This window comes from Orcinus orca, chromosome 19 (genome assembly GCF_937001465.1).
Source record: "Orcinus orca chromosome 19, mOrcOrc1.1, whole genome shotgun sequence".
NCBI lineage: Eukaryota > Metazoa > Chordata > Mammalia > Artiodactyla > Delphinidae > Orcinus > Orcinus orca.
In genome coordinates, this window is record NC_064577.1 from 30923279 (window position 1) to 30945510 (window position 22232).

Sequence of the window (22232 nt, forward strand, 5' to 3'; positions counted from 1 at the left end):
CCTCTGGCCTGGGCTCCGCCCTCCGTCCTGCTTCTGCTTTCTGACCAACCTGCTGCCTCCCCCGAGACCCTGAGTAGCCAGCCGTGCTTCTCCTTTCCAGGGGAACTGTGAGTGACATTAACGTTTTCTGTCAATGGCACTGACCTCTCCATGTAGTCACTCGGTCACTTCTGTGAATTAAAATCTCATGGATACAAACGAGACCAGAGCGGGGCGTGCACAGCCTGGGGTACGGCCTGATCACCGGGACCCTTATTCTGCTTTGTTCTGTCCTGTTCATCATGCCAAGCCCCTCGGGACCCCGGGTGGGTGCAGGAGCCCCGGATGCGCATCCTGTCAGATTCTGGAGCACACGTGGGAGTCCAGCTCTGTGTTGGGTGTATTCTTGAGCTGACCACTGGTGGCATAGTTCACTTTATTCTGAGCTGTGCAACAGCCTGCTGTGTGCACTTGGGCCAGAAATACCACCTTTTTGCGGCTCAGGAATCCTCAAGCCATTTTCTCTGCCTGGAAATCCCCTTCCATCCTTCAAGACTCAGAACGCGCGTCAGCTCCTCTGGGAAGCTGTCCTTGACCTTGCCAGGTATTTCCTCATGTCCTCACATCACTACATTCACTCACACATGCACACATACCTCTGTCCCTAATAGCACAGAGCATCTTGCTGTAAATATTTATTACAAATAATACGCGCCCACTATCAAAAAGTTCAAATGAGGCAGAAGCACGTAAAATAAAAAGCTCCCTTGGCGTCCCCTGTCCTCCTACCATCCTCACCCCGATCCTGTTTCCCAGAAGCAAGCACTCTTAACAGTTTGGAGTGTATCCATAGGAGGGCAGGCTTTTGTTTTGTTTGAATGAATGAAATCACATTCTAAACATTGTTCCACAACTTAAACACTTAATAACAAACGTGTCGCGAGCAGCTTTCCATCCCGGGCTCCCTTTTGGGATTCATCCGGATGCCTTTGTCTGGATGGGCCGGAATCTACTGAAGGACACCTGTGTTTGATGGTCATTTAGGTCTTTTCCAATTTTTGTTTAACTGCCCCACAAACCATGCTCCGACAAACACACCTTCTCAGACCTCCCTTTGGCGGGGGGTGGGGCTGAATTTCCCACACCTTTGCATCCCCGGGATCTGATCTGACTGCATTTTACGTGTCAGATGCACATTAGGTGTTTAATGCATTCAGAGCAAATGGGTGCGGGAGCCCATGCAAGGCGCATCTGTCAAAGAGCCTGCATGCTCAGAGGATCACGGGGTTTAAATTACGGGAGGGAGTGAAGTACCAGTGAGGGTGGAGATGCACACTTGGCGTCTTATTGGGGGTGGGGAGCTGTCAGGGGAATGAAAACCAGGTCGACCGAGGAGAAGCCGCTCTGGGGAGAAAGATGGGATCTCAGGAGTGGAGAGAGAAATCTGGGCCACCGTCCTGGGGAACCCGATGGAATGGAAGCCTCTGGGCTCCTCTTCACCTTCAGGACCCATTAGGGGTAGCAGTTGGTGGCAGGGAAAGGGGTGGGGCCATACCAAGCCCAGACTGACCTTGTAGTTCATCCTGCCCTTGGCCAGCCTGGGGATGAGCTTGGCTGCATTGTAGATGTCAGTGACCAGGCTCCCGATCAGCGCCAGGAAGCCCTGCTCCCCGCCCACCTCCAGGGACGGATTGAAGACCAGCCCATCCTCGTCCAGCTCCATGCGGACCTCAAACAGCGGTGCGATGCTCTCCTGAAACAGGCCGTCATGGGGTCAAAGACTTGCCCTGGGCTGAACCATTTTCAGTGCCCGGATGTTCACCCCAGCCCCAGACAAGGTATACGGCTGACTCCTGCTGGCTGGGGCCGCTGCAGAGAACACACTTCCTGAGGGCCCTTGAGCGAGAGCTACACAACCAAATGCAACGCCATCGGGCCAAATGCAGGCTGGGTGTCCAGGGCGGGATACAGCAGTGATTGTGAGTGCCGAGGAGACCCGTTACCTCCGTTCAAAGCCCATATCTGCTACTGTCTAGCTGCGTGGCCTTGGGCGATACCTCGGCTTCCCAGTTTCCCCAAATATACAAAATGAGTACAGCTGCTCTATAGAACAGAGGCAATCACTGTCCCCGTCTCTTTGGGTTACCGTGAGGACTAGAGGGACGACTAACACATAGAGCGCGTGGGGTGGTGGCTGTCTCAGGTGTGTCAGCAGCTGTGGCCACAGTGCTCAGTGGGGCAGGGGCAGGGAGTGTCACAGACAGGCAGGATGGTCTCCGCTGAGCTCCAGAAAGGACAAGCCCTCACGTCCCTTGGAGGTTCTGTTTCTAAAGCACACACGCCATAACCCTGTCTATTCCCTCTTGGGAGCCTCCCTCTTGGGAGGCTGCGAGGCTGAGTTGCAGCCTCATGTGTAAGGGGACAGGGTAGAGGCTCGCCCAACGTACCGGCGAGCCTCAAAGTGCGGGCCAAAGCCCATGGGTGACCTCGGGACCTGCTCTGTGGCCACTGATCTTCCTCCAAACGTAGTCCCATGCTGGCCCTGTGGGTGGCTGGCTTGAGACCCCTGTTCTATGACTGAGTAGGGCGGGGTCTGCACTAGTGCCTGAGTGAGCTGCTAAGTGGGAGAGGTCTGTTGTCACAAACTCAGGGGACCAGACTTTTCTAAAGCCTCTGGCTCAGGGGTCCGCTCCCACTGCTTGGCCACTCACGAACACGGGGGCTCCCTGGGATTTTCTGAGGATGCTTTGTTATCGGGGTCTCATCATGCTTTTGATCGTGACTCTCCTCTCTTTGTAGTGATAATTTAGTTTATAAGTTCACTATAAATTAGCTACCTTCATTGCTGATACCGTGTCACTGTGCCTTGCTTAGTGAGACTTAACAGTTGGTAATGCCGGCTACTTTCATCAACAGAATCTGGGGTCTGTGATTTTCTGGGGACAAGCGCCCTCTGCAGCTTGTGTAAGGGCATCTCACTGCAGTGCCCACCATCCTTTCCTGCGGGTAGGCTTTGCGGGGGAGAGTGTCTCTCATCTTGCCCTCCTGGCAGTATTCAAAATCACTTGGGAACCACTGTAGTGAAAAGGACATGGGCAGGGAATAGCTCTTGGAGAACAGGCTGGGATGCAATTAACCAGCAAAGCCACAGTGCTGACCTGGTTTAAGCTTATACTCAATTCAGCAGAGGGTTGAGCGGGCTGGGGGCTGATGTTGCCGATAGGAGGGCACCTCCCACCCCCAATCAGCATAAGGAGGGGGCAGTGGTACCCGCTTTTCCTCACCTGGCAGCAGCATAGGACAACTCAGATCCCTGTAGGTGTTCTATAGCCCACTTACGCTGCAGCATATTTAAGGACCAGATGTCCTGAGCACCTGGGACTGAGCAGGGTCCCGGGACGCAGGACTTTCAGGTTTAAAATCGGGACGAATTGGTCACCCTGGGAAGACTTTAATAAGTCTGTTCATTTGTAACATGACAGTCTGTTCTTTCATCAGGAAACCACAGATTATAGATTCCAGCGTCAACCTTTCTCATATTTATAATATCATAATACACATATATGTATATGCATATATGTATCTCACATTTGTAACTTACATCTACAACCATGTTGTCCATTAGGTGATTTAGAGACGTGCGAATGAAATGCTCAAATTCATCCAAGACCATGCTGTCAACGTAGTTGACATAATCCTTCCAGGGCTGGCTCGTCGTATTCGCTCTGAAGAGTTCCGCATTTTCCTGCAAACAGAACCACGTGGCTGGCTGTCGTCTCACTGGTCCACCTGTTCCCTCTTTAGGCAATTTATTCAACAATTCCCTGGGCTACCCTCATCCTCGTTCACACCCTCCACACACAGTGGTCTGCTTTCGGCTTCTTGAACCCTCCAGGCTCTTCCTGCAGGCTGCTCCCTCCCATTCATGCCAGGTGTGGCTTCTCATCTTTTAGGTTTCAGGTCAAATGTCAGCTCCTCACAAAGGCCCTTCTTGACCACCCCCCATTCATCTCAGGTTTGGTTCCTGTCCCTGCCCGCCGACCTGTGTTCCCTCTAGCAATTTGTTATTTGTGCCTGTGATGGCACAGATGACAATTCTGAATTATTTTGTCTTTGGTCTGTACCTCCCCTTGATGCCAGGCATCACGAGGACAGGGATCGACTGTCTTTTCCACCATTATACCTCCAGCACTAAGTAGTATGCCTGGAACAGAGCAGGAGCTGGTGGGTGGATGGATGGATGGATGGATGGATGGATGGATGGATGGATGGATGGATGGATGGGTGGATGGATGGGTGGATGGATGGGTGGATGGATGGGTGGATGGATGGGTGGATGGATGGATGGATGGGTGGATGGATGGATGGGTGGATGGATGGATGGATGGATGGATGGATGGATGGATGGATGGATGGGTGGGTGGGTGGGTGGATGGGTGGGTGGGTGGATGGGTGGGTGGGTGGGTGGGTGGATGGGTGGGTGGGTGGGGGGTGGGTGGATGGGTGGATGGATGGGTGGGTGGATGGATGGGTGGGTGGATGGGTGGGTGGATGGATGGATGGATGGATGGGTGGATGGATGGGTGGATGGGTGGATGGGTGGATGGGTGGATGGGTGGATGGGTGGGTGGGTGGGTGGGTGGATGGATGGGTGGGTGGATGGATGGATGGATGGATGGATGGATGGATGGATGGGTGGGTGGGTGGGTGGGTGGGTGGGTGGGTGGATGGATGGATGATGGGTGGATGGATGATGGGTGGATGGATGATGGGTGGATGGATGATGGGTGGATGGATGGGTGGATGGGTGGGTGGATGGATGGGTGGATGGGTGGATGGGTGGATGGGTGGATGGGTGGATGGGTGGATGGGTGGATGGGTGGATGGATGGGTGGATGGATGGGTGGATGGATGGGTGGATGGATGGGTGGGTGGGTGGATGGATGTTTGGGTGGGTGGATGGATGTTTGGGTGGGTGGATGGGTGGGTGGATGGGTGGGTGGGTGGATGGGTGGGTGGGTGGATGGGTGGGTGGGTGGGTGGGTGCGTGGGTGGGTGGGTGGGTGGGTGAGTGGGTGGGTGGGTGGATGGATGGATGGATGGATGGATGGATGGATGGATGGATGGATGGATGGGTGGGTGGGTGGGTGGGTGGATGGGTGGATGGATGGATGTTTGGGTGGGTGGATGGATGTTTGGGTGGGTGGATGGGTGGGTGGGTGGGTGGGTGGATGGGTGGGTGGGTGGGTGGGTGGTTGGATGGGTGGGTGGTTGGATGGGTGGGTGGATGGATGGGTGGGTGGATGGATGGGTGGATGGGTGGATGGATGGGTGGATGGGTGGATGGATGGGTGGATGGATGGGTGGGTGGATGGATGTTTGGGTGGGTGGATGGATGTTTGGGTGGGTGGATGGATGGGTGGGTGGGTGGGTGGGTGGGTGGGTGGGTGGATGGGTGGGTGGATGGGTGGGTGGATAGATGAAACTGTAAGACACTGAGTGCTACAGGAAAACACAAAGATGAATGTGACCCAGTCTGTACCCTCAGGCAGTTATATTCTAATAGGGGAGAGAAGACACAGGCTTAAATAACTTCAGTGTAACAATGGTTCAAATGACCATTATGGGAGTAGAGGACTCTGACAAATGCTGTGATAACAAAGCCTTGTCAATTGCTCGCTGGCCTCTGCCTCACTGGGGTTCCTGTTCCCTCCTGGCTCCCCCTCCAGCTGGGCTAGTGTGCTGTGAACCTCTTCCCAATGCTAAGCTAGATTTATCTCTCCCATGTTGTTTCCAACACATCTGGTAATGTTAATAGGTTAATCGGTTAACTCTTCCAAATAACCTTTTTGCAGTCTAACATGTTAATTTCGTTGGCCCTTCTGGCACCAGGGCAAAGGGGAAAGGAAGAGGATCTGGAAACAAGACAAAATATTTCTTGGTCCAGTCAAGTCACTCCACAGGTGCAATGACCTTCCAATCAATGACTTGACCATGAGAACAGCCCAGCACAGACCCTCCTCCTGGGGGGCCTGCTGGTCTGTCTGGATGTGGCGACCCATCATTTAAGGCCATAGCAATGATTTGCACCATGCACTGGGAAACCCCGAAAAACTGTCCTGAAAATATCTTGAGCTCGGTGGGGTGGGGGGGCGGGCAGTTTTCTCCTTTCCAGGCCAACGCAGAGCTGCACCTTTCACATTTGCCTCAGAAATAGGCGAAAATGCAAGCTGGCTAAAGTGGCCACGGACGGAGGAAGACAGAGGAAGGCGCGAGAACCCCATGCTGCCAGGAATCAGGCAGAGCTACCAGGGGCATGAGGCTCCCATTCTGCATCCCCCTCCGACCGTGCCCGTGCCTGTGGGGCCCCGGGCCCAAGGACCCTTGAGACGGCTGGCAGAAAGGAATAACCCTCAGGCCGGGCAGCCCAGCAAGCACATGCCCGCACATTATCCCAGTTTCAACGTGTTGGCACCCAAACACCACAGGGCACCCACATCCTGTGCTCCTCTCTCTTTCCGTGCTGCTGGGCCTTCCTCACACTCAGGGGTGGGAAGCCGTGATACAGCTTCTCCCAGGGACTTGGTACGAAGGTGTCACTTGTCCACACCGATTCATGTGGGGTGGGGGGAGGGGGCTCTGACACCCTTAGGGGAGGAGGGCAGACACGTGACAAGAGGAATCAGACTTCCGGGGGAGCAGTTAGCAGGGTCTGCTACTGTAAGATCGGACTCCTGGATTAAAGGTCTTAGACGCCTGACGTTTTCTGAAGCCTCGAGCTCTCCCTCCTCCCTCCCTGGCTGCGGAGAGCCCATGGCCTCTCCAAGGCCCTCCCGGGCAGCTGCTTACCATGACCATGGACTGGATCTTCAGGCCGGCGTCCTTGACCGCGGTGTAGCGCTTGTTGAGGTTGGCCACCCTCCCGTCCAAGTCTAACAGGGCCTCTTTCTTGTTGTCCTTCCTTTCAAACATTGGGTTGGCCGACCAGTCCTGGAGGGAAAAGGTGAGCGGGAGAGAAGTGTCTGAAGAAAAAGCTTCTGGCCCTACTCTCTCCTACACAGCCTTGAGAGTGAGTGTCCCCATCCTAGGCTGGCCTCGCAGAGGCCAAGGGGCCGCTGAGGACTGTTGGCCAGAGAGCCTCCAATGATGTGACTCAAAACCAACCAGGGCCTTGGAGGACCACGGAGAGATCTCTGTGCATGTTCCCCAGTCAGGCCCCAAAGGAGCCCCTCTAGGGGAAGGAGTGTCTGACCCTCTTGTCGGGGAACCTCAGGAGCTGGGGGTGACGGGACATGGCAGCCAGATCTGGAGACACGTGTGGAGATGCTCAGAGTACAGGACAGAAAGGGACACACAGGAGAGAATGAGTGACTGGAGAAGGTGCCTGGGGGCTGAGGCAAGGTTGCCATTTTCGGATTGAAAGTACTTTGTGGATCCAGGGAACATTAACAAAAGGAGACACACGTCTGGATACACTCTGGTGACACGTCTGAACACTGAAGATGACCAAGGACTCTACCTACCTCTGGACGGAGAGAACAGGAAAGTCAAAAAATATCTTTCAGAGGAAATATCAAATATATCAGCAAAGGGAAGTCATACCTTTGTCAGCTTTTTCAACATTGAGGCTATAAGCAGGGGTGGCTGTGGCCTGAACTGTGCCTCCTCCCACAAATTTATATGTTGAAGCTCTAACCTCTAACATCTCAGATGTTACTGCATTTGGAGAGAAGGTCTTTAAAGAGATGATTAAAGTGAGGTCATTAGGGTGGGCCTAAATCTGATATGGCTGGTGTTCTTATAAGAAGAGGAGATTAGGACATAGACACAGAGGGACGACTGTGCGAGGACACAGGGAGAAGACGGCCGTCTACACACCCAGGAGAGAGGCCTCAGAAGAAACCAACCCTGCTGGCACCTTGATCTCAAACTTCTAGCCTCCAGGACTATGAGACAATACATTTCTGCTGTTTAAGCTGCCCAGTCTCTGGTCCTTTGTTATGGCAGCCAGAGCAGACGAGTACAGGGATGCTTCTAGGCTACTGAAAGAAAAGCACCATATCAGAAAATCCTTTACTTGGACAAGACAGCTATAGGTAACATCCAAAGAAAGATAGTTTTGGAAAGCAAGGATTCAGAAAGTAGGTCATCAATGCACCCTTTCTGAGGCAATTACTTGGGGAAATAATCTGATTGAAAGAAAACTGAATCAGAAAACAAATCAGAAAAAAATGGGGTGAGCAATGGCTTTTGCTTACAATGTATTGAGTTAAATCTAAGTGGATGGTGATGAAATGAACGTCAATTGTAACGAAGGAAAGAGTTTCACACCGTGATAAGCCAAAGGGGTCTCAAAACAGAAGAGGTGTTTTCTAATGAACAAACTAGCGCTGGCCCAGGGCAGGTGTCTGCAAGTGCAGCCACTGATGACAAACCATGGTGGGGGAGGGAAGTGCTAGCGAAGGCTTTCCCCCAGTTTTCTGGATGCGGCTTGAGAGCAAGGACCTGTGCTGCTCTGCATCGAGGGATGAGTGTGTTCCCGGTGGGGCCGAGTCTGAGCGCATCTCCACCCCCACCCTCGTTCCTGGCACCCACCTGGCGGAGGGACCTGCCCACACACTTGCTGAGCTCAACAGACCCAGATGGAATGGAGCTCTGCAGAGTGACCAGGGGCCCTTCTGCCTTGGGGCCACCCTGACGTCACCATGGTACAGCCCAGAGCCTCACACAGCAGGCCCCCACTGCCTTGGGCACTTTCCGTGATCGTCTCCGAGGGGGCCCGTTTCCCCAGGACCCTCTCCGGGGTCCCCATTTAAGCCCCGCTCTGTGCTTTGCAGGTTACTCACCTTCATGGCCTGGGAAATCCCCTCTATGTTTTGCTTTGCTTTTTGTATCCTGTTCTGCAAGTTGTATAGCATTTCTCGCATCTCTTGAATATATTCAAACACACCTAAAACAGAAGCATAAAGGGATCTTACAAAATGAACGATTTAGCAAGGGCTGGCTTAACACTCGTTATTACAACACAATGCTCGGCGAGTCTGTCCGCTTCTCCGGAGCCTGAAGCAGAGGAAATCGCGGAGAGCTTCCCAAAAGGCAACACTGAGGAATAAAGCACATCGTGTCTCTTGGGAAACAAGGTCTCCCTATCCCCACGTAGGCGGATCACTAATTCCACAGGAACTCCAGGTGGCCGACAGGTTGGACCCGGCCCTCCATCCCCCTCACCCAAGTTCAACCTAAGGGGGAATGAATGTCGCCTTTGTACCTTGGCCGTTCCAGAATAAGGTCGTCTCAGCGGCCAACAATTTGACATCGATTGTTTCCAATTCTGACTTTATCAGTGGAAATTCTACGTCCTTCACAGTGGTCATTATCTGCAAAACAAGGGCTACAGTTTCAGGGCCTTTGTTCCAAATCCAAGCAGATTTAAAATCGTCTCCTGGTAAGGGTGTTTATTACTCAATCCCAACCAAACCAATTACAGTTAGTGTTATTTAATTGGGAATTATGTGTACATCAAAGTTCAGGAGATTCCAACTTTTAAAATTATTTTTTATCACCAAGGATTTACGTATATACTTAACTCCTAATCACCCATGTTATGGGGTAGAAAGAGAAGGGAATTCACTAATGCAAAAACAGTGCGTACGTAATCCAAAGCTTAAAATATCCGGCTTAGAATCATAAAAAGAAAATCAGAGGAATACACACTGGTAACTGGGACACTTCTGGGGCGTTTCTCAGAACATCGCCTTGCCTATGATCTAAGGCTCGGAATGTGATCATACAAAGGAGGTCCAGGATTTGTGGAGAAGCTGTTTCACTTGTTAAAGCATCAGAGTGAACAGTAGGGTAGGTTCCATACAGGCTCGATACGGGTCTACCCTGAGCTAAGAAATTCATGTAACACTCGAAAACCTCGATTCACAGAACAGAAAAAAAAAAGACAGAGTGTGTATACAGTTTTCATTAATTATTCCTTTAAATAACAAGCACCAGTTGTGCTTTGGAATATTGTCCTATCTGGCAACATTTTGATTTACATGTAAGTTTTCAAGGACAGGTCTACTCTCTAAAGTGAGGGATGTACATAGAATTCAAATTGTACATTAGATGCTATTTGCCTTTCACAATAATTCTTTTTTTTTTAACATCTTTATTGGAGTATAACTGTTTTACAGTGGTGTGTTAGTTTCTGCTGTATAACAAAGTGAATCAGCTGTACATATACATACATCCCCACATCTCTTCCCTCTTGCGTCTCCCACCCACCCTCCCTATCCCACCCCTCTAGGTGGTCACAAAGCACAGAGCTGATCTCCCTGTGCTATACGGTTGCTTCCCACTAGCTATCTATTTTATGTTTGGTAGTGTGTATATGTCCATGCCACTCTCTCACTTTGTCCCAGCTTACCCTTCCCCCTCCCCGTGTCCTCAAGTCCATTCTCTACGTCTGCGTCTTTATTCCTGTCCTGCCCCTAGGTTCTTCAGAACCATTTATTTTTTTTAGATTCTACATATTAGCATATGGTATTTGTTTTGCTCTTTCTGACTTACTTCACTCTGTATGACAGTCTCTAGGTCCATCCACCTCACTACAAATAACTCAGTTTCATTCCTTTTTATGGCTGAGTAATATTCCATTGTATATATGTGCCACATCTCCTTTATCCATTCATCTGTCGATGGACACTTAGGTTGCTTCCATGTCCTGGCTATTGTAAACAGAGCTTCAATGAACATTGTGGTACATGACTCTTTTTGAATTATGGTTTTCTCAGGGTATATGCCCAGTAGTGGGACTGCTGGGTCGTATGGTAGTTCTATTTTCAGTTTTTTAAGGTACCTCCATACTGTTCTCCATAGTGGCTGTATCAATTTACATTCCCACCAACAGTGCAAGAGGGTTCCCTTTTCTCCACACCCTCTCCAGCATTTATTGTTTGTAGATCTCTTGATGATGGCCATTCTGACTGGTGTGAGGTGATACCTCACTGTAGTTTTGATTTGCATTTCTCTAATGATTAGTGATGTTGAGCATCCTTTCATGTGTTTGTTGTCAATCTGTATGTCTTCTTTGGAGAAATGTCTATTTAGGTCTTCTGCCCATTTTTGGATTGGGTCGTTTGCTTTTTTAATATTGAGCTGCATGAGCTGTTTATATATTTTGGAGATTAATCCTTTGTCAGTTGCTTTGTTTGCAAATATTTTCTCCCATTCTGAGGGTTGTCTTTTCGTCTTGTTTATGGTTTCCTTTGCTGTGCAAAAGCTTTTAACTTTCATTAGGTCCCATTTGTTTATTTTTGTTTTTATTTCCATTTCTCTAGGAGGTGGGTCAAAAAGGATCTTGCTGTGATTTAAGTCATGGAGTGTTCTGCCTATGTTTTCCTCTAAGAGTTTTATAGTGTCTGGCCTTACATTTAGGTCTCTTAATCCATTTTGAGTTTATTTCTGTGTATGGTATTAGGGAGTGTTCTAATTTCATTCTTTTACACGTAGCCGTCCAGTTTTCCCAGCTCCACTCACAATAATCCTTGACATATATTTGGTACTTTAAATGGTGCCCCCTCCCCACCCATGTCCCCCTTTTCAGACAATTAACTCTTAGAAAAGGTACGGTATGGCAGAGAAATAAAGGTTAACAGCTATTACCAGTGGAAACCAGACAGGAGCAGAAGAAAGCACTGACGGAATGAAAAGTGAGTCAATGTGAAATCTTGATTCCATTTATCAGAGTTTGGATATTAAACAATTACACGAATAGCCCAGACAAGAGCTAAATGTTATTATGCCTTTGTGATTGCCCAGAGTAAACACAGCTCACAGCGCTGAGATCCATTTAATATGCCCTGTTTATTATTTTCCAGCAGCCTATATAATAAATCCACACCTTTAGGGCATTTTTCCCAGACCCCCCAGCAGATCCCTTAAAGCCCCACTCCAACACTCACCTAGCTCAAACATTAATAGATATTAGCAGTCTGGGGGCCTGGGGTCTCTCTCGGCAACAGAAAGTACGTTAAGAATAAGAAGCGTGGGGCTTCCCTGGTGGCACGGTGGTTGAGTGTCCACCTATCGATGCAGGGGACACAGGTTCGTGCCCAGGTCCGGGAAGATCCCACATGCCGTGGAGCGGCTGGGCCTGTGAGGCATGGCCGCTGAGCCTGTGCGTCCGGAGCCTGTGCGCCGCAACGGGAGAGGCCACAACGGTGAGAGGCCCGCGTACCGCAAAAAAAAAAAAAAAAAAAAAAAAAAGAAGCGCATCTAAGGGGCCAGGAGCACCCCAGAGAGGGGAGCCGGCATCAGTAATGATGGTCACCACAGGCGCTGAGCTCTGGGTCTCACTGCCTGGCTCCCCATCCTTGTCCGATGTTTCTATTAGCAGAACAATGTCGTTCACAGCGGAAGCTAACATGCTTCCCCGCATGGGACTGGCTGGGTTTTGTTTGGAAATTCAGAAGTGGAAGATCAATTTTTTTGTTTCATTCTAAATAACATTTGTTGGATTTTGTCTGTTTCTGATTGCGTCGTTGTAAAAAAAAAAAAAAAAAAAGCTCTTGCACTGAAAGTAACCCACAAACATTTTTCCATGTGACTGTATCTCTAAGGCTTCCATTCTTCCTAAACACCGCATCCGGGACGCGTTCCAGGGAACGGATGAACACGGCGTTCTTTGAACCTGAACAGAGCTGCTTCTGGAGAAAGCTAATCCAAGGAAACGCACTTCAGGCGGGCCCTGGGCTGTCACAGTTCGCAGCACCAATAAGTGAGTCAATTAAGATTTTATCTTCAAAAATGAAATTAGTGAAAAGCAGCTTACTCCAGTTTATCCTGAACACATTTCAGGTGACGTCACCCCCATGCTCTAATTTGTGGAATAGAGTAAGGAACGGGTCTGTGGTTGGTTCTGTGGTGGGCGCGTCGGGGTGAGCAGTGGGGGAGTGATACTTTTTGGCAAATCCACGTGATGGCATGACCTGGCGTGCTTCAGTTCACATTCAGGTAGGAGGCGGTCACTTCTAGCAAGGTCGGGAGGCTTCCTCAGTGTCCCAAAGGCCTTGCTCTGAATCTTTTGATGTTCCAACATTCTCTTTTTTGGCAGGGAATTCCTGGGCTTGGTCAAATCTGGCCACCGTAGGGAGGAGGTGCACGGCAGAGCTGTGCTGCAGTTACTACCGACTCAGAGGGCACTTAACAAGCCGGCAGGGGAGGGGCAGAACAGGAACCTCCCTCTCCACGTTCTGGTTGGAACCGAGCATTAAGTTCAAGGCCCCTACGAGACAGGCCAGGGAAGGCGACCGAGGCACGGTCTTCGGGGCTCTAGGAAAGGGGCTGTCACATCAGGGATTTGGGAGCGTGTAAGCATCTCTCCAACAGATCGAGATGCAAAACCCAGAAACAGAAATATTCCAGGTTCCACCCAGTGGCTCCAGTCGGGGGCAAGCTGGCTGCAAGAAATATAAGCCCACTAAAGCTGGCTCAGGTCACGTGGAGGTGCGCTGGTGGAGCCCCGGGGACTGGGCCCACAAAGCCCACGCCCGGGCTCCCCTCTGTCTCGTGGGGCCTCTCCGCCTGTCTGCTCCACCCGCCTGCTCCCTTCCCTCTGCGGCCCGTGTTTCGCTCATTCTGGTTTCTCTGCTCCCCCTGAGACTCCGGTGTGAATGATGCTGGGACCCAATTCCAAGTTCCCAGGGTTCAAGGAGAGGGAATTTCATTGGCCCCTTTTGGATGAGGTGTCTGCGGTAGGCTGAATAATGGCCCCCAAAGACGTCACGTCGTAATCTACAGGACCTGTGACTATGTCACCTTGCACTTGGCAAAAGAGAATTTGCAGACGCGATTCAGTTAAGCGGGCCCAATGCGATCGCGAGGTCCTTATAAGAGGGAGTCAAGAAGAACTAAGGAAGGGAACATGACAACAAAAGCAAACGTGCTGTGATCCGAAGGTGGCGTGACGTGGCCTCGAGCCAAGGAACGCGGGCAACTCTGGAAGGTGGAAAAGGTGAGAACGTGGATTCTCCCCAGAGGGTGGCTCCAACCACCTTCAAATAGGAAAACATTCTCAGTTCTACTCTGGGTGGGGATCGTACACCTGTGTTTGTTCTAAACAAAACCCCCATCGTGGCAAACAAAACAAAGCAACACCAGCTCACCTCATTGTACCAGCGGGCAATGAGTTCCAAGTTGCCCACAAACTTCCAGAAGCTTTCGTACTGTGAGAACAGGTTCTCGGCGCTGCTGGGAATCTCTTTTTGTTGCTGGAAGTTCAGGTACTTGACCTCTCTCAGCACTGCCACCAGCTAAGGTGAATGAAGAGAACACAAGAGGTGAGGGGGTGGCCTCAGTGGCATGGTACGTAGCAGCGCAAGTGAGGGTCTGTCCCTGGGATGCTTCGACAGCCCCCAAAGCTGGGGGGAGGTCTGATTGGGGATGGGCTCCACTGGTAGGATCACGGTGCCTTCACCCTATTGACTGTTCCTGATGTCTAGAAGCGCTGGCGCCACCAGCATGGTGGACGCCATCATTGTAACTAGCCTGCCAGGTGTCCAAAGAAAGGCTCCTCCCTAGGGTCTGACCTTCCCTTGTCCCTCTCCACCCCCTGGTTACAGCCCAGGAGACCAACAGCAGGGCATCCCTTCCGACAGAGCTTCTGCCCTCACTGCTCGGCCAACACCGTTCTTGGAGAGGCCCCAGTAACCTTCACATTGCTGAATCCATGGGTCATTTCACAGGCCCCGTCTCACGTGGCCTCTCAGCAGCTGGTCCCTCCCCCTCCTGGGCACATGGTCCCCTTTGCGTCCAGGACACCAGGCTCTCCTGGTCCCCATTACTAGTCTCTCTGATGCTTCTGAGATTTAAGTGTTGGAGAACCGCGGATGGGGTCCCTCTCGATCTGCTCTCACGTTGGTGACCTCACCCAGTGTCACAGCGTTAAGAACCATCTACGTGTGAGTGATTCCTGTGCTCACATCCCCAGCTCGGGACTCTCTCCTGACTTGAGACTCCTGCATCTACCTGCCTATTCAGCGTCTCCACGTGGATGTCCAGTTGACGTGTCAAACTCAACGTGACTGAAACAGAGCAGTCTTGCCCACCGGCCGCCTCCACCCGCTGTCTCATCTGATGGCCATTCCCCCCTTCCAGTTGCCCAGCCCCAGAAGGCTGGGGCTGACCCCTCTCTTCCCGCACACGTGATTTTCAACCTGTCTAGGATCTCATCGGCCCTGTGATCAAAATCTAATCTAACCTCTGCGCACCTTCACTGCTGCTGCTCTGGTCCAGGCCACCACCCTCTCATCATCCCTCACCTGGATTCCAGCAAAACACTCCTAAGTGGTCTCTGTGCTTCTGGCCTTGCCCTCCCCCCAGCCCACTCACACACAGCAACTCAGATCGGGGCCCTCCTCTGCTCGAAACCCTGCAACGGCTGCCATCTTGCCCGGAACAAAGACCCAAGTCCCTTTCAGGGCCCAAGAGGCTCTCTGTGCCCCATCGTCTCCTCACCCCCTTTCCCTGCACCTCCCCTGATCACTCCACCCCGGCCCCCCCGTCTCCTCGCTGCTCCCACAACACACCAGGCACACGCATACCTCCTGGCCTTTGCTTTAGCTGTTTGCTCTCCTCGAAGGCTTTCCTCCCATCTTTGCTGGCCAACGCCCTCACCTCCTGTAAGTCTCTGCTCAAGTCCAAAGCCGCAACCTGCCCTCTTCCTCCGGCTCTGTCCATTCCCCGCTTACCTGCCTTTCCCATTCTTTGAGGTACCGACCATCATGTTCTCATGTGTTATACGTTATGCTAGTTCATCGTCCCCGCCCCCTCTTCTCCTGGCCCTTCCACCGGGCCCCCACCACTCTCTCCCCTCTCTCTGTCTCTCTCTCTCCCCCTCTCCCTGTAGGAGGCAGCTCCAGAAGGACAGAGATCTTTGTTGGTTCACTAATTCATCCCAAACACATACACAAAGTAGGTGTTCAGTAACTATTTGTTGAATGAAAGAATGAATTTGGGTGAAAGAAGGTTTCAGAGGAAAAGTCCCATCTGGGTTCCCTGCCTTCCTGGTATCACCGCTGACCTCAGAGCAGGGCAGATGCGTTCTTGAAAGGCAGCTGCTTGTAGAGATGCAGGCTGCCCCAGCTTCTGCCCGCGTACATGGTTAACTACCTGGGGTTTAGCCCTGGACGGTGTGGATTCCCTCCAGCCTTCCCGACTTGACCAGGGGGTCCACTTATTCAGATCCTGAAAAGACCTTTTTTTTTTCCTTTTAAATTCTCAAATTGATAGTTCCTCTTGGGATCCCATGAAAGGCGGCCCAGCTTTAAAATAGCGTACTCATTCCAGCTATTTTCAAGGAGGCTACGACTGTCTCATATCTTAAATATATCCTGGGCATACTTTAAGCAACACTTGAATAATAAAGCTTTAGCTGGATATGACATAAACATCAACCCCACAAGTCCATGCTGTTGGTAGGAGGGGGGTCAGCCTCAGCCTCACGTGGGCTTGCCCCGTGGGGAACCCTAGGTCCCTGGGACAGCCTCTGGCCCCGCTGCCCTCCCGATGCTGCGGCCAGACGACACCCACCGCTTTGCTGAAGTTGACGCGGATGAGTCTGGTGACGGGGTCCCGCTGGATCAGGGGCTGCCCCAGGTTGAAGTGGCAGTCCTGGTCTACCCCCGCCGCCCACTGCTGGTAGATCCTCTCACGGTAGCGTCTCAGCAGTTCCACCATCTCATCGTATTTCTGGTAGATCAGCTTGGCCTCCACACTGGACATGACCCTGGAATCAGAGTTAGAAGGAGGGTCAGGTGCCGTCTCCCTCAGGGCCTCGCTAACACCCCAACCGTGCCTGCCAGACCTTGGGGTGATGCAGCAGGCAGCCAGCTCTCTGTTTCTTCCAGGCTGAGACACTGAACATACACGTGGATGACGCCCTTCACAGGCGGCAACCAGCCCAGAAAGTCAAATGATAATCCTTGTAATATTGGCCCTGAATGGCCAGGACTTGATTCATAACTGCCACCTTCCTTAATTTCTGTCCTCCCTTCCAACTTAGGACCAACCAGAGAGCCAGACATGCCTCCTGACCAAACACACAGGACGCCCTCCTCCAGTCCCCATGCTGATGGCCTCCAGTCCGGGAGACCTGGGGCCTTCTCTGTTCTGCTGTGGGTTCTTCCACTCCTCCCCCTGCTTTCCAGCCTCTGCCAAAAACGAGTGACAGTGGCCGACTCCCTGCTCTGGCCAGCACCGAGGAAGCAGCCTCTGCTTGTTCTCATTTGGGTGTCTTTGTTCATTTCCATGAGGGTGACCACCAAGGTCACCTTCCCGACATGCCCGCTGGGAAGGCACCCAGAGGAGGGGGAGGTGCAGTCAGGGTCTCTCCTGGGACCGTGCCCTGGGAAGGAAAGCCTTGGGCGACGGTAAGCATGGGCCTGCCTCAGAGCTGGGACAGACGTCCCCACAACCCACCGCAAACTCCACAGCTGTGGAGGAGCGCTGGCCGCCCGGGGCCATCACTCACGGGTGCTCGATGTGCTTGAGGTCCCTCATGGGTGCCTCCAGCCTCTCCTGCAGCTCCAGGCTCCACTTGAGCTGCCCGGCCACCGGGGGCATGTTTTTATGGATAGGGGGGATGTTCCCGTCTGCCGAGGCCGCAATCTGGGCGTCATACAGGGTCTTGGTGTTGTCCAGCTCAGCGTCAAACAGCTCCAGCATGACCGAGTACCTGGGCACCACCTCGGGGAGAATCAGAGGCCGTTCCAAGAGGCTGCCACACATGTGTAGGAGCTGGGGAGAAACAAGAGATGCGCCTTCGCCGGGGCCCGCCACCTGCCCCATCCCCGCGTCACCTCCAGCTGCGTGTCTGGGACGCCGTGTGCAGCCACGCTTCAGGATCAGGAAGATACACGCCTTCCAGACAAAGAAGCTTTTCTCTGTGTGGCAACTGGCTAACCAGGCGCCTCAATGATTTCCATGTTGATGTACGCTGGGTCCCTACATACTTAGCTTATAAACCAACAGTACAAACTAGGTCCAAGGTCTGGAAAAATTTATTCTGGGCCCAGGAGAAATCAGGGTTTGGGCAAAGAAGATTTAAACATTTAAGAAATACCATTTCAAAAATTGAAAAAAAAAAGAAAAAGTAACCACAATACTGCACTTATATAACCAGGGCTTACGCTATAACTGGATGGAGAAATGTCTTTTTTTTTTTCCTGTATTTTTTTAACATCCTTATTGGAGTAGAATTGCTTTACAATGTGTTAGTTTCTGCTTTATAACAAAGTGCATCAGCTATACATATACATATATCCCCATATCTCCTCCCTCTTGAGCTTCCCTCCCACCCTCCCTATCCCACCCCTCCAGGCGGTCACAAAGCACCGAGCTGATCTCCCTGTGCTATGCGTCTGCTTCCCACTAGCTATCTATTTTACACTTGGTAGCGTATATATGTCAATGCTACTCTCTCACTTCGGAGAAATGTCTTAGTCATGAGAATTATTCCTTTTAGGAAGAGCTCTGATTCTCAAGGACCCACCCAGGAAAGAAAAGCCACCATGGGGAAGTTTGTTTTGCTCTGAAAAATGCTCTGGGGAAAACAGGAACAAACTAGGTGAGAGGGAGGCCAATCTTAACCACGTGGGGTCCCCAAACCACTAAAGTCGCCAAGTGCTGGGTGTGGGGAAGGGTCTGTAGGAGCGTCCTGGGGCTGCCATGACAGCACCGTGAACTGGGCAGCTTCAACAACAGAATTTATTCTCTCACAGCCTGGAGGCAACAAGTCCACAATCAAGGTGGACAGGGCTGCGCTACCCTGAAGGCTCCAGAGGAGAGTCTGTCCCAGCCCCTGGGTCCCTGGGGGTGGGCGGCAACCCTCGGCTTGTAGACCCGTCACTCCATCCGCTACCTCCTTGGTCATGGGGCTATCTTCCCTGTGTGTGTCTCTTCCCTTCTTCTGGCACAGACCCCAGACACACTGGATTAAGGTGCACACCGCTGTGGTAGGACCTCAATTTACGTCTCAGTTACATCTGCACAGACCCTATTTCCAATAATGCACAGGTCCCGGGGGTCCAGACTTTATCCTCTCTGGAGGACACAGTTCCACCCACCAACAAAGGGGCCTGTGTTTAGCCTTGGGCTGACCAGGTGGAGATGGCAGTGGGGCCAGGGCCCAGACATCGTGCATAGGTGTTGAGAGCAGGAAGCACTGACCGGGAGAGCTCAGCTCCTGGGGGTTTGAGGAAATTACAGGGAGAGCTTGGCACCTTCCCAGGCCGTGACACCAGGGGTTCAAGCGTGGGCTGCCTGATTCCCCCAGGAGCTGGGACAGTCCGGGTCCCCTTCAATGTGTCATTTCCATGGCCTGTCAGCCCGAGAGCCCTGACCTGATTACTCCAGTGGGGGACATCACCTCACATATCTGAGGGTGGTAACCATAAACATGCCCTAGCACCTTGCAAGTAACGAGCTCATCACCCTGTGGTCTGCGGATGCTACACACTGGCAATTGTAAAAAAAAAAACTAAAACTAAAGAAAGGCTTAGTAGAAGAGAATAAGGTAGAATTACCTGGGTGTTTCAGTTAGAGTCTTGCCTGGAATAGGAGGATGGCTCAAATTGGGCCACAGAGGAGAGTTTCTTAAAAGATCCTCTCACAGCGGTGGGTGTCCAGGGAGGCCTCAGGCCGGGGCTGAGCCTGAGCGGTGAGGGAGGGGCCCTTACTGCAGCCTGGAGAGAGAGGCCGTGGGGTCGGACAGTGACACGTGACATGTTAGAGCAGCTCCGAGCCAGCCTGAGGTCACCAGGGGAGGGGTGCCTGAGCCTGGGGGTGCCTGCGGCAGAGCACTCCTGGAGACAGACGGGGATTCATCAGGGCTCAGACCACACGGCCCCGTTTTCTCTGGGATATGGGCTGCAGCCCTTGGTGCCTGGAAGGGCTGGACCCAAGTCTCAGATTTGTCCTACTTTTTGGTATGAAAACTAAGACCACTGTCCCTAAAAATGGCCTTTTGGGGAAACAGTGGAATAATAGCTGCAGAGAAAGGAGGAAAGATTTTCAGGTACCCGAAAGCCAGACGGGACAGCCAGGGACTCCCGGGAAGACCCCGCAACTCCGAGTTGCTAAGCACCGATACCTGCGGAGAGGCTCCGGACATATTAGGTCACCAGCGTCATTTCTCTGGAAACTGACATGTAACAGTTGGGAAGAACCTGTTCCTCTTGTTGGTTGCTGACCCTCTTGGCTTTTTTCCTCCCACTCCTATTCCTTTTATTTCATGCTTACATGTTTTTTGGCCTCTGGCTTCTAGGAAGGAGGTTAATTTCATTTTCTGCCAGGAGGAGTTCATGTGGAAAATTGCTCTAGAACTTTCCCGGCTGCGTGTGAATTACTGACAGTGCACAAGAGCATCCAGACAGCTTGGGAACACGCAGGGGATCAAGGGGACGGCAGGGAGGGGACCCCAAGGGCCTGTCCTGATTAGAGCACAGGGCTGTCAAGGGGGGAGGAAATGTTCTTCGGTGCAGAGAGGAAGGTGAGCAGACAGAGACGGGGATGGTTCACAAGAGTTTTCTGCCTTATTTTCTTTCTAGCTCAGCACAGACATAAAGTTACATGTTAGAAGCGGACTTCACCTTGTGGAGTGCAGAAGCCGATTTAGGCCACAACAGGAGTGGGGAACGCCCGGGGGTAGAACAAGGGCGTTTGCCAGTTTGAGCACCTGGGGGTGGACTTCAGTCCCTCAGGTGCCAAACCGAGTTCCTCCTGGACCAGCTCCTCCCCTCCGAGGGGGGTCCTACGGTCTCTCGATCGCGAAGGAAACAGGCGTCTCGGTTTGGATACATCAACCCACCCCCTTCCCCATCACTGGAAGACAGTGCAATGTAGCACCCAGCCAGCAGAAGGTCTGGGGGTGCTTCTTCTCCTGGTTCCATCCGCACAGGAGGCGAGAGGGACTAACCGCCTGGCACCCCGGTCCGTCAGCTCCAGCATCGTCTTAATTCTCGGAGACCCCACCACAGGGGAGGACCTGGTGTTTCCACATTAAAGCACTGGCTGCAAACCCTACCTGGGACTCTTTGCACTTGGGTAGCCCTGGGGGTAAGAGCCTCTCGGTCCCGCCTAAGGTCTTCCCCGGGAGTGAGCAGTGGTAACAGCTCCAATCCCTCGGCTGGGGCCAGTTCCCTCCACCGGGAAAGCTCCAAAGCACCTGCTGTGTGCTAGGCTCGGTTCTGAGTCAACCCAAACCGAGCGCCTGCCCTCAGGGAGTTTATATTCTAGTTCGGAAGACGACAAACTCATAGAGATCCACACACCACAGATGCCGGGGCGGGGCGGGGCGGGGCGGGGCGGGGCGGGGCGGGGCGGGGCGGGGCGGGCAAGCACGAAGAAGAAAAACCGAGCAGGTCAGTGTTGGCGATGGCAGCGAGGGGAGCACGGAGGGGAGGGCTCCTGCCTGGAGGACGAAGTGAGGGAGGCCTCTCCAAGGAGGCGCCTGAGGCAGCTCCAGGGGAAGGGTGCTCCATGGAAGGGAACAGCATGGGGGCACTGTCCTAATTTGCATTCACTGATAGTTTGCCTGGAGCACCAACTCCATCCAAGACTTAATTGATCATTACATTTGCAGAGCTTCAAATCCCCAAGCATTTGCATTTTTTGAAAGAACCTAAAAGGCAAAGGACAGCCTGGCATTGGCATGAGAGAGATCTTTGTGCTCAGGGGTGGCGGGCTTCCTGGGTCCCCAACTCAACCCCAGCCCCGGCATCCTCCGGAAGATCGGCCACTGCCCTATGCCACCCAGGCCAACCCGACTGCCATCCCGGCCACGGGAGCCCATCCAGATGAGCGGTCTAGAACAGGGATCCTGCCAGCAGTGGCCCTTGGAGCTGGCTGGGAGCCCTGGTTTCCCTACTTGCTGGCTAGCCCTGTGACCTTGAGCAGCTTTCTTGACCTGTCGGAGCTGGTAAAATGGGATAGACAATGTGGGCAACGAATTTAGCAAAGAGCTGGGGTTTTGTGAGAACTAAACGAGGTAATGTGCTGATTATCGGTCATCTCCCCCAGGCATTGCATTACTGGCAGCACCCCAGAGGCTTGCAAAGTGAGGGGAAGAGAGAGTTCTGACCTGTAGAGAGTCATGGATGATAAACATGCATAACACTAGACAGAGAAATAAAAAAGGTGCCCAAGCATATACCTATATTGCCCCCTTAAATACTCAACGCCTGTTGTCCAGATGAGTTGTAGCT

At 52.3% G+C, this 22232-nt stretch overlaps 2 protein-coding genes across 2 annotated transcripts in view; one reads left to right on the forward strand and one right to left on the reverse strand.

Moving 5' to 3' along the window:
• The window catches only part of PGS1 (phosphatidylglycerophosphate synthase 1), a 584793-nt gene that overhangs the window by 117749 nt on the left and 444812 nt on the right, over positions 1 to 22232 (forward strand). The gene's annotated exons all lie outside the window — the stretch shown is intronic.
• The window catches only part of DNAH17 (dynein axonemal heavy chain 17), a 161541-nt gene that overhangs the window by 79586 nt on the left and 59723 nt on the right, over positions 1 to 22232 (reverse strand). Inside the window, exons 17-24 of the mRNA XM_049701566.1 lie at positions 17501 to 17766; positions 16561 to 16756; positions 14136 to 14282; positions 9248 to 9356; positions 8826 to 8929; positions 6829 to 6969; positions 3581 to 3724; positions 1550 to 1732 (exon numbers count right to left, since the gene is read on the reverse strand). Coding sequence (XP_049557523.1) covers positions 1550 to 1732; positions 3581 to 3724; positions 6829 to 6969; positions 8826 to 8929; positions 9248 to 9356; positions 14136 to 14282; positions 16561 to 16756; positions 17501 to 17766 — 1290 coding nt within the window. The remainder of the gene's footprint in view (positions 1 to 1549; positions 1733 to 3580; positions 3725 to 6828; positions 6970 to 8825; positions 8930 to 9247; positions 9357 to 14135; positions 14283 to 16560; positions 16757 to 17500; positions 17767 to 22232) is intronic.